Raw genomic sequence first — 16316 nt, forward strand, 5'->3', positions numbered from 1 at the left:
ATTGTCCCATTTCATGGCAGCCAGTTTTTATTGTTGGAGGACATAAGTATGGTCTGTTAAAGGGAAACAAAATGTAAGCATTTTTCAGTATTCTAGCTTAGATCAGAAGGAAGGGGGCACAATTTTAAAATATAGTACACACTTGTGCATGTTCTTGCTTGAAAACATGGTCATGTTTAAAGACAAGGCTGCACATGCTGAAGTGTCGTTCCTTCTTTTCTAACTATTGATATTCCTTAATATAAAGCTTTACTACAACTATCACATAAACTTAACATGATCCAAGAAAATGAGGTCAAACCATCAAACCAAACTAGAAATACGTGAACACCTTACAATCATTGAATAAACTGAATATAGTTGACCTATTAGAAACAAACTTAACCAACAACACTAAACATTGACCAATCAACCATGAAAATGAGGTCAAGGTCAGATGAACCATGCCAGGCAGACATGTACAGCTTGAAACCCTTCCATACTACGAAAATAGTTTACCTATTGCTTATAGTTTTAGGAAAAACAGACCAAAACAGAAAAAACACTCAGCAATGAACCATGAAAATGAAGTAAAGGTCAAATAAAACATGTGAGACTGACATGTACATTATAAAATATTTCCATACACCAAATATAGTTGACCTATTGCATACAGTTTTAGAAAAGAAAAAGAAAAACTGAAAAACTCAACTTTGACCACTGAACCATGAAAATGAGGTCAAGGTCAGATGACACCTGCCAGTTGGACATGTACACAATACACCAAATATACTAGACATATTTAGTTAAAGTATCTGAGATATAGACTTGAACACCAAAACTTAACCTTGCTTACTGGTCCATGAAATGAGAACAAAGGTCAAGTGAAAACTGTCTTGTGGATATGAGGACCTTGTAAGGTACGCACATACCAAATATATTTATCCTATTACTCATGATAAGAGAGAAATAAAGATTACTTAAAATCTAAAAAAATTTCCAAGCAGTCACTAAACCATGAAAATGAGGTCAATGACAATGGACATGTAACAGACAGAAACTTTGTAACATAAGGCATCTATAAACAAATTATGAAGAATCCAGGTCTTCCACCTTCTAAAATATGAAGCTTTTAAGAAGTTAAATAATGCTGCCAGGTCACTATCCCTATGTTCAGCTTTCTGCAACAAAAGTCGCTGACTCGACAAAAAATGAGACTATATAAATTATTTTTTTTGCTGGAGATATGGTTGTAAAGAGCTTTTCCCAGTAGTTAAAATGGTCATTTTGCATTGAAAAGTAGTTCTTTTCCCCTTCACAAAATGAAACTGCAAAAGAAGGCAGAGGATACCACAAAATGTTATGGGTAACTGTGACTCTTATTTTGATTGGCTAGGACACTGATTTTAGGACTGAAACATCAGTGCTTATATTTATGATGTTTCTATACTGATCTATAGAGGTGGTCATTTACAACTGATTTTTACCAGCATTGCTGAGAAGGCAGAAACAGGTCTAGTAACCCTATGAACAGTCACTTTGAAGAAAAACTTATCCCATTTTTTATTTTGGCGATCTTAGCTCCTAATGAAGGAAATAATGATGAAAATTTGGTCTGCCGCTTGATAATCTTGAGTTCTAGCCAGTAAGCAATTTTTATACAACCGCAAAAATTGAAAATTTTTTAGTCGTATATTGGTATCACTTTGCGTCGTCGTCCGAATACTTTTAGTTTTTTGCACTCTAACTTTAGTTAAAGTGAATGGAAATCTATGAAATTTTAACACAAGGTTTATGACCACAAAAGGAAGGTTGGGATTGATTTTGGAAGTTGAGGTCTGAACAGTTTAGGAATTAGGGGCCCAAATAAGCATTTTTCTTGGTTTTCGCACCATAACTTTAGTATAAGTAAATAGAAATCTATGAAATTTAAACACAAGGTTTATGACCATAAAAGGAAGGTTGGGATTGATTTTGGGAGTTTTGGTCCCAACAGTTTTGGAATAAGGGGCCCAAAGAGTCCAAAATTGAACTTTGTTTGATTTCATCAAAAATTGAATAATTGGGGTTCTTTAATATGCCGAATCTTTTTAAACTGTGTATGTAGATTCTTAATTTTTGGTCCCGTTTTCAAATTGGTCTACATTAAGGTCCAAAGGGTCCAAAATTTTACTTAGTTCAATTTTAACAAAAATTGAATCCTTGGGGTTCTTTGATATGCTGAATCTAAAAATGTACTTAAATTTTTTATTATTGGCCCAGTTTTCAAGTTGGTCCAAATCGGGGTCCAAAATAAAACTTTGTTTGATATTATCAAAATGTGAATAAATGGGGTTCTTTGATATGCCAAATCTGACTGTGTATGTAGATTCTTAATTTTTGGTCCCGTTTTCAAATTGGACGGTCTACATTAAGGTCCAAAGGGTCCAAAATTAAACTTAGTTTGATTTTAACAAAAATTGAATCTTTGGGGTTCATTGATATGCTAAATCTAAAAATGTACTTAAATTTTTTATTATTGGCCCAGTTTTCAAGTTGGTCCAAATTGGGGTCCAAAACTAAAGTTTGTTTGATTTCATCAAAAATTGAATAAATGGGGTTCTTTGATATGCCAAATCTAACTGAGTATGTAGATTCTTAATTTTTGGTCCCGTTTTCAAATTGGTCTACAAGTCCAAAGGGTCCAAAATTAAACTAAGTTTGATTTTAACAAAAATTGATTTCTTGGGCTTCTATGATATGCTGAATCTAAACATGTACTTAGATTTTTCAAGTTGGTCCAAATCGGGATCCAAAATTATTATATTAAGTATTGTGCAATAGCAAGAAATTTTCAATTGCACAGTATTCAGCAATAGCAAGAAATCTTCAATTGCACAGTGTTGTGCAATAGCAAGAAAATTTCAATTGCACAGTATTGTACAATAGCAAGAAATCTTCAATTGCACAGTATTGTGCAATAGCAAGTATTTTCAATTGCACAGTATTGCACAATAGCAAGAAATTTTTAATTGGAGTTATCTTTCTTTGTCCAGAATAGTAGTTCAATCAACTTAAATCATTGTTTTATACAATATACAATGTATATTTACTTTTACTACCAATTGAGATCAGTTTTAGAAGGGAAAAGGGGATATGAAAAAAAAATTGGGGGGGGAGGCAATTTTTCTCATTTCAGATTTCATAAATAAAAAGAAAATTTCTTCAAACATTTTTTTGAGAGGATTAATATTCAACAGCATAGTGAATTGCTCAAAGGCAAAACAAAAATTTTAAAGTTCATTACACCACATTCATTCTGTGTCAGAAACCTATGCTCTGTCAACTATTTAATCACAATCCAAATTTAGAGCTGAATCCAGCTTGAATGTTGTGTCCATACTTGCCCCAACCCATTCAGGGTTCAACCTCTGCTGTCATATAAAGCTGCCCCCTGTGGAGCATCTGGTTACATCTGCCATAAAGCCATTTTCTGTTTGCTGATAGTTGTAAAATTTACATGACAAATTTTCATTCAAGATTGGTTTGCTGCTATAAAAAGATTTTTTATATTTGGTCTGCAGCTTGATAGTGTTTAGTTGAAGTGAGTAAGCAATTCTTATGTATGCATTATAGCCACTTCATGCTTGCTGATAGTTTGAAGTTTTACAACTCATTGTTAACAGACAATTTTCATCAAAGATGTCTTAGCTTTTTGGCACAGAAAGATTTAATATTGAGTCTGCAGCTTGATAATGTTGAGTAAAAATTTGTTTACATCTACCTCACAGCCAATTCCTGATTTCCAATAGTTTCTACATTTTACAACACTCATTGTACACTGTACAAGGAAAATCTACAAAGTTTTCTTGGCATCGGTGAAATGGAACCAGGATACAGATCATTTCAATCAATTTACAGCAACCTAAATTGAAGTGTTATAAATTATTAATATTAAATTAGTTTTATCGTTGAATTGCTTTCAATTTTTCTTGCAAGACTCAAACTTAGTTAAATAATAGTTCAGTAAAAAGACTCATAATAAATCATCTTAAAAGTTCTACAACTGAAATGTTTTTGATTGCACTTCAACTTCATCAAAAACTACCTTGAAAAAAAACTTTAACTTGAAGTGGGACAGACGACCGAACGGACAAACGGATGCACAGACCAGAAAACATAATGCCCATAAATGGGGAATAAAAAGTGCAAGACTAGGAAATCTGTGACACCAGAAAGTAGGGTTTTCAGTCTGACAAGGCTTGTCCGTGACTCATGTGTTACAAAATGTTATCTGAGGGAAATGGTTTTGATATCTACACAATTACAGAATATCATGTCTATGGTTTTTGTTTTTTTTTAGGAGCTGCATGTTGCATTGGTTTTGTCATGATTGGCTATTCCTCTGGTCTTCCATCATTTGTTTAAAACATTTCATTTTTACTATGAATGTCTTGACATTACTTTTAACAAATTAACAAAAGCATCATTTATTTGGAGACAAGATTTTTATTTTTCACGCAAGCTAAACTAAAACAAAAACAAAACAACAAAATCACAGAGACCAGTCCATTGGAATGGTCCCACAAACAATTTCATGCAACATAAAAATAGTTACAATTTGGTCCATAAAATAATACATGCTTAAAATTTACTAAGCATGAATGCATAAAATGCAATGTTTTAAAAATGCAAAAAATCAACCGTAAGATAAGATACAATATCAGAAATAGTATCTTCAGATATATTTTTACTGTTAGATGTAAGAAAAGCATAACAGACTTTGAACTCATTAAGAAAAAAATTGTGGAAAAAATATGGTTGCGCTTGGTTTATTTTTTTATGTCAGTACATTATAAGCTTTACTGTAGTATGATTGTATCTGGAAATTACAGAAACAGTGAATTTTAAATTCTTAAAGACAACTAAATTTGTAATAAAAGTAACAATATCCATTTCTAAAAATACAATGTTATACAAAACTTTTTCTTTAAATTACAAATGTGGGGTAAAAATAACTGCTATGAAAATCTTTTATCTAAAATAAAACTGCTATAATCTTATATTTGGCAGAAAAATAAAGTTTCTGGAATTCAATTGAAAAATGAATATCTGGAACAGTTAATTATTTTTCCAAATGTTGATTTAAGGTGCATATTTTCACATTAAAAGATAAATATTGATGTATTATTGGGGCACTCTCCTCAAAACTTATAAAGTATTGTAGAAAAAATTGAAAATGAGTGAACTGAAAATCGTTTATAAACTTACAAACTTGCATACTTAACTTTGTTATCACTAAATTTTTATTATTCAATCTTAACAAACAATGCCATATGAACATGTTATATGCTCTATTTGTACATCAATTACTTTCAATACTTGCGATAGTGTATAATTCATATACAAGTAGCCATTGATATGTCCCTTTCATTATAGTGAGAACATATATATATATACATGACTTTGTTTTCTATCAGCAAGATTGTACAGAACATTTACATCACAGAACATATGCTTTTGTTTGTTAAACATGCATTCCTTACAAGTCTGTAGCAGATAAACTTGCATTCTTTACAAGTCTGTAGCAGATAAACTTGCATTCTTTATAAGTCTGTAGCAGATAAACTTGCATTCTTTACAAGTCAATAGCACAAATCAACTTGCAATCATTTTAAGTCAGCAGCTCACATAAACTTGCCTTCTTAACAATTCAGTAGCTCACATAAACTTCAATTTTTACAAGTCAGTAGCTCGCATTAACTTGCATTCTTTACAAGTCAGTAGCATACATAAAATTTCATTCTTTACAAGTCAGTAGCTCACATAAACTTGCATTCTTTACAAGTCAGTAGCTCACATAAACTTCAATTGTTACAAGTCAGTAGCTCGCATTAACTTGCATTCTTTACAAGTCAGTAGCATACATAAAATTTCATTCTTTACAAGTCAGTAGCTCACATAAACTTGCATTCTTAACAATTCAGTAGCTCACATAAACTTCAATTGTTACAAGTCAGTAGCTCGCATTAACTTGCATTCTTTACAAGTCAGTAGCATACATAAAATTTCATTCTTTACAAGTCAGTAGCTCACATTAACTTGCATTCTTAACAATTCAGTAGCTCACATAAACTTCAATTGTTACAAGTCAGTAGCTCACATTAACTTGCATTCTTCACAACTCAGTAGCTCACATACATTTGCATTCGTAACAAGTCGGTCGCTCACATCTTATACATCAGAGTTCCTGTTTAACAAAGTGAAACAATAGTTCTGTTGGTAGACTCCCAACTTCAAAACTTTCACTTGGACCTTGTAAGGCTCAACAGTAAACAAATGTGTATATCAAAGTCATCATTGTTATTATCAATTTTAAATGATGAAAAATTAGGTATAATTACCTTAATTAATGGAGCTACTGACTTTTGAACTTCATACTACTGTGGATTCATTATTATTCTTGGGATACCATTGTTCATGGATTTCAAGGATACATGTGAACCAAAAATTTAAATATCAACAAATTTCAAATTGTCAATAGGCTCGTATGTAAACTTAGGCACAACTACAAAATCAAATATCGAAGAAAATGCAAGTTTTTCTCAATCCGCAAAATTTGGTACTCATGAAAATGAATGAATCAACAGTAATATAATATTGACCATTAGATTTTGTTCAATACTTTTTAAACATTTCATGTCACCTGAACATATTCTAAAGGTACAATTATTTTATAGAAAATGTCAGTCAATGGACTCGATATTATCTGACATCATCTGCATCCTACATTAAGTAAGAATAACTTTCACTGAAAATTTTTTTTCAAACAAATACTGTACTTTCAAAGACTTTCTACTCAATTTTTACATCATAGATAATTGTAATTCATCAGCAAAAATGTTTTCAGATAACATTTAAACAGTAAAAGTAGATAATTCCAAGGATTTTATACATCTGTAAGCTCATCTTCTCCCTTATCTGCACCATTAAAATCACACTTGATCATAAAGTCTGTTCACTCTCCTACCTTAAGATACTCAAGTGATTAATTCAGTTACTGCAATAGGATAGATTTATATGAAGAGTTAGCTAATAGTCATTTATATAGTCAATTTACCTGTTGACAGACTGAAACTATAGACAGAAACAAATGCTATTTAATTGTATTTTTAAATGATGATTACCAGTAAGCAGTGGGTTTTTCTCTGAGTTGGATAGACTTAAGATTACAGATTTGTATTTAAAAATCCAAATTAAACTCAATAACCAACAATTTGATACCAGTGAATCTTCAAATACAATACTGCTGTCTCTGAACTACAAAATATTGAACTCCTAATTCATTCTAAATTTACAATTAATTGTCCGCTATATGTAACTCAGGCATTACAGTAAGTCTCATATTTCATGAGTTTCTAAAATACAAAGGTTTAAAAATACACAATGAAAAGATTATTAGAATAAGAGCAAAATATATTAACAAAGAAATTAAATGCAAAATATCATCGAACCATAAAATTTCTTATATCACACATAATACAGTGGTTAAAATGAACAAGTGTAAAAGAAATTATGTAACACAAAATGTTTTATCATACAAAAATAATTTGAATAAAACTTAGTTAAAATGAATATCAGAATAAAAAAATATTAAACGTTGGTTATAAAAATAATCACTCTCTATTTATAATCAAATTGGTATTTACAATTAATTCAGTAAAATGTATCATTATGGTTTATATTGTGAAAAGGGTTCGAGAAATACCCTAATGAGAAAGAAAACATTATAATATTGTGTGAATGAAAAACCAAGTTACCATTCCGCAAGTAACTGAAAACGTTCAGCTACAAGAAATCATAAAAAATAAAGACTTGCAACAATATCTTCGAATAAGCATATCACACAGCTATGTTATTAAGAAATGTGTGTACTGAAATAATTCCCACATTGTTGTTACTATATGTAGTAATATATTTTTGATTTAAATATAATGCTACTTTAAAAAAAAATTGACTTCTAAAGAAAGTAGATTTGATCAATAATATTACACATATAACTCATTATATTTTTTTTAAACATTGTACAGATTATTGCAGCCACGTTTGAACAGGAAACTATTGCTTCAGAATAGACAATTTTCGAGTTTGATGCATTTCCGTCAAAAACTTTGGTTTTAGTGAACGTCACTTGTGCATTAAGGTGCGTCGCGACTTCTGTTTCAATGTTGTGGTTGAAAAACTATAAGGCTATATTTGCAAGAATTATTCTGCAAATCAAATTCTCATAATTAACAATCTGCACCGCTGTCTTTAGGGAATTGTGATTAAGTACCTACTAAACAAATTTTATTTCTAGTTAATCCTGCACAACGACGATCACTAAGACGCTTGATGAATGTTTATAGTGCAGGGATACAGGGGAGCCCCTCTATCTGGTAAATGACGTCACAAAGGCGCATATAATTGATGAGTTTTTTCCGGTGACGGATGAACTCGAAAGTGGTCTATCGACTTAATATGAGTCCAAACATTTGTCTCATATTTCATTTATAAAAGTCTAATCTTATAAGATACAGCTTTGTGTCCCTCATCAAATCAGACCTTCTAAAAATAAAAGTGAACTATGTTGCTTTTGCAAAATCAATGACTAGTAAAAATGTGATTAAAAATAATTAATAGATGTTAACAGTAAATGTCAACAAGAAAGCAATCAAAAACTGAATGCTTTTAAATGGCCTTTTTATCTAGGTCATTCTTATTTTCAGTCACTTTCAAAATTATCATTTATCAGTTTCAATATACATTCCATCAAACCCTCATACATAAACTGTAACAAATTTATATTTCATATCTCTCCCTACTTTTGTAATTACTTTTATAGTTTTGATCAAACCATTTTTGATCATGTTATTTTTTGGCCTTCTTTAAGTAATTGCTATTCAGGATTTGGTCACTAGACTGCTCTAATATAAATCCAGTCAAATAATGAAAATCTATGAAAATGTTTACACATGTAATAAAATGAAATAACAAATAAAAATAACATCAAAGAATCATTAAAGACCACTTAGTTCTGCAGTCTTCTAAGAACTAAAGAAATAGTTTTACTAATACTGCTTTGAGACTCTAAACACTAGACATTGTTTTAAAACTGTACAATTTACCTGAACAAACAAATAAATTGAATCAAAACGAGTAAATAAAACACATAGAATCATTAAAAACTATATTACGAAAGGATAAAATCATGCCATTTTGCCATTTTCAGTTGTAAAGTATATCATATAATTTTTATATCCCTTTACCATCTTACAATCTTAATTGCATCATGGGTATTTTACAGGTTTGTATTCATTTGCATCAGTTTATTTTGGTTTTTTCTTTTCTTTTATTTCTTTTCTGTTCTGTTCTTCAAATTTCAACAATTATATAGATGTTCCCTATTCCCTGCCTATAAATCAGAACGCCATGGCTGGTCATTAAATCTACTGTAATCTTCAACACTAATAACTGCTTCTTCTGGTTCGGACCCTGCAAAAATTAAGTTAATATTTCAATTCATTACAACTTTAAAAACTAAATTTAAACTGGTCATGCAACTATCTATAATTATTAACCTAAGTTCTGTATTACATTTTAACAAAAAAAGGCTCTTTCCTAAATGCAATCCTCAAAGTGAATTAAATGTAGATTATAGATTATGTTGTCTTGTTAAGGACATACGATACAGTTTTGATCCAATATTTAAATTTTGCTGACAATTTGCATATAGGCTATTTCTCATACCACATCATCTTATTTATGTTCATCTATTTAAGGTTATGAGATCTACAGGTGGTTCTTGAGATAATTTATATCTATTTGATTATATTAGGATTCAAAATAAACTTCTCATAAATACTAATCAAATGAGCAAAACAATTGTGGAATAATCCTGAGAAATTATAACTACCTTGAGGTTTAGGATCAGAAAGTCCCAAGGCACTTAATCTGTCTATAATAAACTATAACTACCTTGAGGTTTAGGATCAGAAAGTCCTAAGGCACTTAATCTGTCTATAATAAATTATAACTACCTTGAGGTTTAGGATCAGAAAGTCCCAAGGCACTTAATCTGTCTATAATAAACTATAACTACCTTGAGGTTTAGGATCAGAAAGTCCTAAGGCACTTAATCTGTCTATAATAAACTATAACTACCTTGAGGTTTAGGATCTGAGAGACCTAAGGCACTTAATCTGTCTATAATAAACTATAACTACCTTGAGGTTTAGGATCTGAGAGACCTAAGGCACTTAATCTGTCTATAATAAACTATAACTACCTTGTGGTTTAGGATCAGAAAGTCCTAAGGCACTTAATCTGTCTATAATAAACTATAACTACCTTGAGGTTTAGGATCTGAGAGACCTAAGGCACTTAATCTGTCTATAATGTCTTCAACCATAGTTTCTTCATCTTCAAAATCTACACCTACATAGGCTTTATTATTCTGGCAGTACTTGATAAATCTGAAATATATATACATTTCTATACTACTCTAATATTCTTTTTAATTGTATTCAGGATTTTTTCGAATATGATAGGAATTATCTTATCTCATATAATATCATGTTTTTCTTTTCAAATAGTGTCATAAAAACTAGACCTAAGCTAGTCAGATTTTAAAGTCATTTCTTAAACATTGTCTTAATGTAAAAACATTAAATGCTTATCTAAATATTTGACCACCACTGTCAATCTGTATGTTTGAGTCAAACTGTTGAACTGATATGAATTTCAATAAATCATAAGTTTTATCATGCGCTTAACAATAGATCTGCAATGTTCAACATTGCAAAGGGACTCAATAAAAATACACCTATGAATAAAAAAAAAATTATACAATTTGAGAACATCTACTGTTTGGTTGAAATGTCATTTATAAGGACGTTGTGACTTCTTGGTGTTATATAAATGAACTAGGCATTGCAAAAACCAAAGCTAGTAATTTCATCTTTGCTAGCAACTTATACAACAAAGTTTACATAAATCTAATTATTTCATCTTGTATTATTGTTGATTATATGTTGGTTATTATTGTATTGATAAATATGTATACTTAAATTTGAGTACCAGTACTTACTGATGTTGTTATCATGTGACAAAGTGACAGGGTTTCCCCATTTTGAGTACCAGCACTTACTGTTTCCAGTTGTTATCATGTGACATAGTGACAGGGTTTCCCCATTTTGAGTACCAGTACTTACTGTTTCCAGTTGTTATCATTTGACATAGTGACAGGGTTTCCGTATTTTGAGTACCAGTACTTACTGTTTCCATTTGGTATCATGTGACAAAGTGACAGGGTTTCCCTATTTTGAGTACCAGTACTTACTGTTTCCAGTTGTTATCATTTGACATAGTGACAGGGTTTCCGTATTTTGAGTACCAGTACTTACTGTTTCCATTTGGTATCATGTGACAAAGTGACAGGGTTTACCTATTTTGAGTACCAGTACTTACTGTTTCCAGTTGTTATCATTTGACATAGTGACAGGGTTTCCCAATTTTGAGTACCAGCACTTACTGTTTCCAGTTGTTATCATGTGACATAGTGACAGGGTTTCCCCATTTTGAGTACCAGTACTTACTGTTTCCAGTTGTTATCATTTGACATAGTGACAGGGTTTCCGTATTTTGAGTACCAGTACTTACTGTTTCCATTTGGTATCATGTGACAAAGTGACAGGGTTTCCCTATTTTGAGTACCAGTACTTACTGTTTCCAGTTGTTATCATTTGACATAGTGACAGGGTTTCCGTATTTTGAGTACCAGTACTTACTGTTTCCATTTGGTATCATGTGACAAAGTGACAGGGTTTACCTATTTTGAGTACCAGTACTTACTGTTTCCAGTTGTTATCATTTGACATAGTGACAGGGTTTCCCAATTTTGAGTACCAGTACTTACTGTTTCCATTTGGTATCATGTGACATAGTGACAGGGTTCCCTATTTTGAGTACCAGTACTTACTGTTTCCAGTTGTTATCATGAGACAAAGTGACAGGGTTTCTCCATTTTGAGTACCAGTACTTACTGTTTCCAGTTGTTATCATGTGACAAAGTGACAGGGTTTCCCACCACTATCAACAAAGCTTTAGCTCGGGTCAAGGTCACATTGAACCTCTGAAAAAATTGAAACGAAAATTAACAAAATGAAGTTAACTATAATAAGGGAGAATATGTATTATTGGTTGCATCTAAAATCACTAATACCATTTCTATACATATGAAATATATAAATTTCCCAGAAATCTATTGGAAAAATATTAATACTTAAATAGACAAATATATCTGCAAGTATACAATCTGAATGCTAGACTTTCCCAACTTTTTATAATAATGATATTATTGTATACTGAACTATTTGTTATTGCTTGTAGAATGTCAGTGAAGGTCGCAAATTCATACCCTGCTCCCTCATTAGAATCAAAATAGCAGAGTACATGTATTACTTTTGGAAACCTCTAATGTCTTTCAAACTACTAGATTGATACAGGAAACAGCATGCCTAAGTTTTGCAATTCTCATTAAAAAAAAGCAAACTTTTAATAAAACTACAGTGTAAGTTAATGTTACCTTTGGATTTTTGAGAAATCCTAGTTTAAAGTCCATGTCAAGAGAGAGGTATTCTGGGTTACTCCTGACAGTAGAAACTATGATAATTTTCTTCTCCTGTCCCTGGAATTCTTCTACTGATCCTATCTGTATATCTGCCCATGTATTTGACCTCATTAGTTGTTGTAACTTTTGTACCTGAAATTATGCAAGTGGTATTAAACACTTTTAAACCTTGCAACATCATTGAGACAAAGTGATCTCCTGAGACAGATTTACTAGCAGAGACAAAATATATAAATACTTCATTCATGTCCACTTATAATACAATAAAGCAGTTTGATATTCCATACCATACTGTTTGTGTATGAAAAATTCAATCATCTTTACTACCATATGCTATGTGCATTCTCAGACCCTTACGCTGAGAAAATCTCAATCTTAAAAAATTGTGAATATTGGATATCACAAAACAAAAGAATAATATAAAAGTATTTTCAAAGAAAATCTATTTTCATTACTGATTTCTTTAACAATGTCCATGATGTCCTGTCTGGTGTAAACATGGTAAAGGAACCTCTGTAGATTTTGTAAATAGACTATTTTTTTGGTCTCTGTTTGAGAGCTTAGTTAATAGACCTATCTTAATCAAAACTAAATGAAAAAATAGTAGAATAATTTGACTATACCTGCTTTCTGTAAGGGGAGATAATGCCAATGTCTTTTGGATTAATCTTCAATCCTCGTTTCTTTTCCTTCAACAAACTGTTGACATAACTATGAACAACAGAAACTTCTTCAGCATTGAAAAATGAAGGACTTCTTGCTTCTCTCATGTCCTGACCAATGACTCCATGAAATATGATAGGAAAACCTTTATTAGGGAGTTTCTCCCAATCACAAAGGCTTTCCCTCATCATCTGGTCAGCCATTACTACAAGCTCATCATCATAAAACAGTTTATTAGGTAAGTATAAAATGTCAGGATGAGATCTATAGTTGTTTAGAAGTTTAGTGATAATTCTCTCATCGTATGGTTTGGCATATACTTCTTGGTCAATCATGTAACGCTCCAACAAAGATTTATCTAGAAAACAAAAGCAATACTTTATTGTAAAATATCAAATTTAATTGTTCCATTTCCTTTGAACGAAAGTGTTATTAAATATAACATCACCCGATGTTGTAACAAAATAAACTTATATAATAATAAAGTATGATTCCTTTATCTAGCAAATATAGATGTTCTTATTTAAATGCCTAATTTCTTACTTCATATCTAAGTACTGAATAATTATGATGGATTTAAGGCATTCTTGTTAATTTGTTAAATATAACAGTTTCATCATATGCAGTTATTTAAAAGACTTGTATGAACTATTTTATTTTATCAACTCACCTAATCCATATTTTATAGCAAATGGTGATCTAAGGATTGGTCCTAACTGCTGAGGATCACCTGCTAATACTAGCTGTCCACAGCCACCTGGGATATGGGGGTCAATATTAAGGATGCCAGCTACACCAATCAAAAGCTCTGGTTCTACAGCATGTCCTGCCTCATCTACAATCACATGACTGAAATGTCCTGTGGGAAAATTAGCTGAGGACAACCTAAAATGACACACATTTAATTATTCAAATTTATACAAAACTATAAATTATTCAATTTTTTTACAAAATTATAAATTATTAAAATTTTATACAAAACTAGTCTATTTCTATCAAAGTTTAATCAAACAAAAATGAAACAAACACAAAATTGGTGTATAGACAGTGAAGTTTCTTTCATAAGTTTCCATATTCAAATAATATCTATTAGGTCAAGGAATGTTTTGAACCACAAGTACATTTACCTGCCAGCAGTCACTAAGGTAGAAATAATTATCCTGTATTTCATCATATCTTCTTTGGTATGGTATACAAACTGTCTAGTGGCTGCACTATAGTTACAAACAGGCTGTAAAGCAAATCAGTTTCTTTTTTATCATATCAAAATGTTTGGAATACAATGCAGGGAACTATTTCAATTAAGATTTGTGTTTGTGTTTTGTGTACTATTGTTTCTCTGTTGGTCTTTTTCTGTTTTAGACATGGCATTGTCATTTTAATTTCATCTTGGGAGTTTAAATGCCCCTTTGGTATCTCAGTCTTCACACTTAACCACAAGTCTTACGGCATTGGCTTGTTAAATTGCTTTCGGGCTTGTAAATTTCTTCTCTACAAGCCAACAGAGTCCAACTAAAAATTTTTTTAAATTGAGCTTCTGGCTTGTGGACTTGAACATTCAACTTGAAGGCTGGTATCTTTTGCCTCTCTCTTTCTCTTGAATACGGTAACAAAATTTCACTTTTTAAGATTATAACTTTTCCATTAGCATTTCCCCAAATATGTCATAGTAAAGAATCAAATAAAGTTTTACTAAATTTCCAAACAGAGATTCCCTGACCGGATATATAACTGATGTTACAATTAAAATCACACAAACAAGATGAACCTCTTTATGAAAATTTTGATGACTGAACCTGCATATGATTCTTTCTTAGGAAAGCACAATTAAACAATGAGATTTAACTTTAAATTTCACAAAAAGTTGACCCTTTAATGCTAGTTATGTTTTAAAGTTTCTCATTTAAATTTTATATCCTGAAATTAAAAGTCTGTAAAAAAACAAAAGTTTAGTGGCTGTTTGGATGTCTTGGTTATTTCTGTTGGTTTTCTGTCTGACTGGCTTATACCTCATTAATTCACAATTCTTTTCATCTATGAAAAAATGGTTTAAATTTACAGGACCTAGTGACTTACACTGAAAACTTGCAAGGTCACAGGAAAAGATAAAATATTAAGAACATAGCTCCAATTTATTATATGAAGAAGGTGTGATGAAAAAAGCCAGCCAAAACACTGTTTTAAACTTCTTCTTTAGTCAGTCTCAACATTTAACGAAATAAAGATTGTTGAGGAATTGTTTACATTAAGTTCTTCATCCAGTAATTTTTCATGTTTAACAATCCCAGTATGTGCCTTAAACTACCTTGTTAATCATGGTACCAAACTCCTAGACTAAAATTAATTTGGCTCATTTAATTTTCATAAAATTTTGACAAAACAATCAATTTGACCTGGCCTTTGACAAAAATATAAAAACTAGAGGCTCTAAAGAGCCTGTGTCGCTCACCTTGGTATATGTGAATATTAAACAAAGGACGCAGATAGATTCATGACAAAATTGTGTTTTGGTGATGGTGATGTGTTTGTACATCTTACTTTACTGAACATTCTTGCTGCTTACAATTATCTCTATCTATAATGAACTTGGCCAAGTAGTTTCAGTGGAAAATGTTAGTAAAAATTTACAAATTTTATGAAATTTTTTAAAAATTGACTGTAAAGGACAATAACTCCTTAGGGGGTCAATTGACCATTTCAGTTATGTTGACTTATTTGTAAATCTTACTTTTCTGAACATTATTGCTGTTTACATCTATATGTCTCTATCTATAATAGTATTCAAGATAATAACCAAAAACAGCAAAATTTCCTTAAAATTACCAATTCAGGGGCAGCAACCTAACAACCAGTTGTCCACTTCATCTGAAAATTTTAGAGCAGATAGATCTGGACTTAAACAACAATTTCTCCCACTGTCCAATTTGCTCTAAATGCTTTGGTTTTTAAGTTATAAGCCCAAAACTGCATTTTACCCCTATGTTCTATTTTTAGCCATGGCGGCCATCTTGGTTTGTTGGCCGGG

At 31.2% G+C, this 16316-nt stretch overlaps 1 protein-coding gene across 2 annotated transcripts in view; it reads right to left on the reverse strand.

Annotated features, from left to right (window-relative positions):
• Nucleotides 1–4447: 4447 nt before the first annotated feature.
• Nucleotides 4448–16316, reverse strand: part of LOC139496335 (putative helicase MOV-10) — a 30936-nt gene continuing 19067 nt past the window's right edge. For both annotated transcript variants that reach the window (XM_071284855.1, XM_071284862.1), the window contains exons 11-17: nucleotides 14419–14522; nucleotides 13962–14176; nucleotides 13252–13649; nucleotides 12584–12760; nucleotides 12042–12130; nucleotides 10348–10472; nucleotides 4448–9492 (exon numbers count right to left, since the gene is read on the reverse strand). In XM_071284855.1, coding sequence (XP_071140956.1) covers nucleotides 9413–9492; nucleotides 10348–10472; nucleotides 12042–12130; nucleotides 12584–12760; nucleotides 13252–13649; nucleotides 13962–14176; nucleotides 14419–14522 — 1188 coding nt within the window. In that variant the 3' untranslated portion in view covers nucleotides 4448–9412. The remainder of the gene's footprint in view (nucleotides 9493–10347; nucleotides 10473–12041; nucleotides 12131–12583; nucleotides 12761–13251; nucleotides 13650–13961; nucleotides 14177–14418; nucleotides 14523–16316) is intronic.

The sequence above is a fragment of the Mytilus edulis genome, chromosome 1, assembly GCF_963676685.1.
Source record: "Mytilus edulis chromosome 1, xbMytEdul2.2, whole genome shotgun sequence".
In the NCBI taxonomy this organism is placed as follows: Eukaryota; Metazoa; Mollusca; class Bivalvia; order Mytilida; family Mytilidae; genus Mytilus; species Mytilus edulis.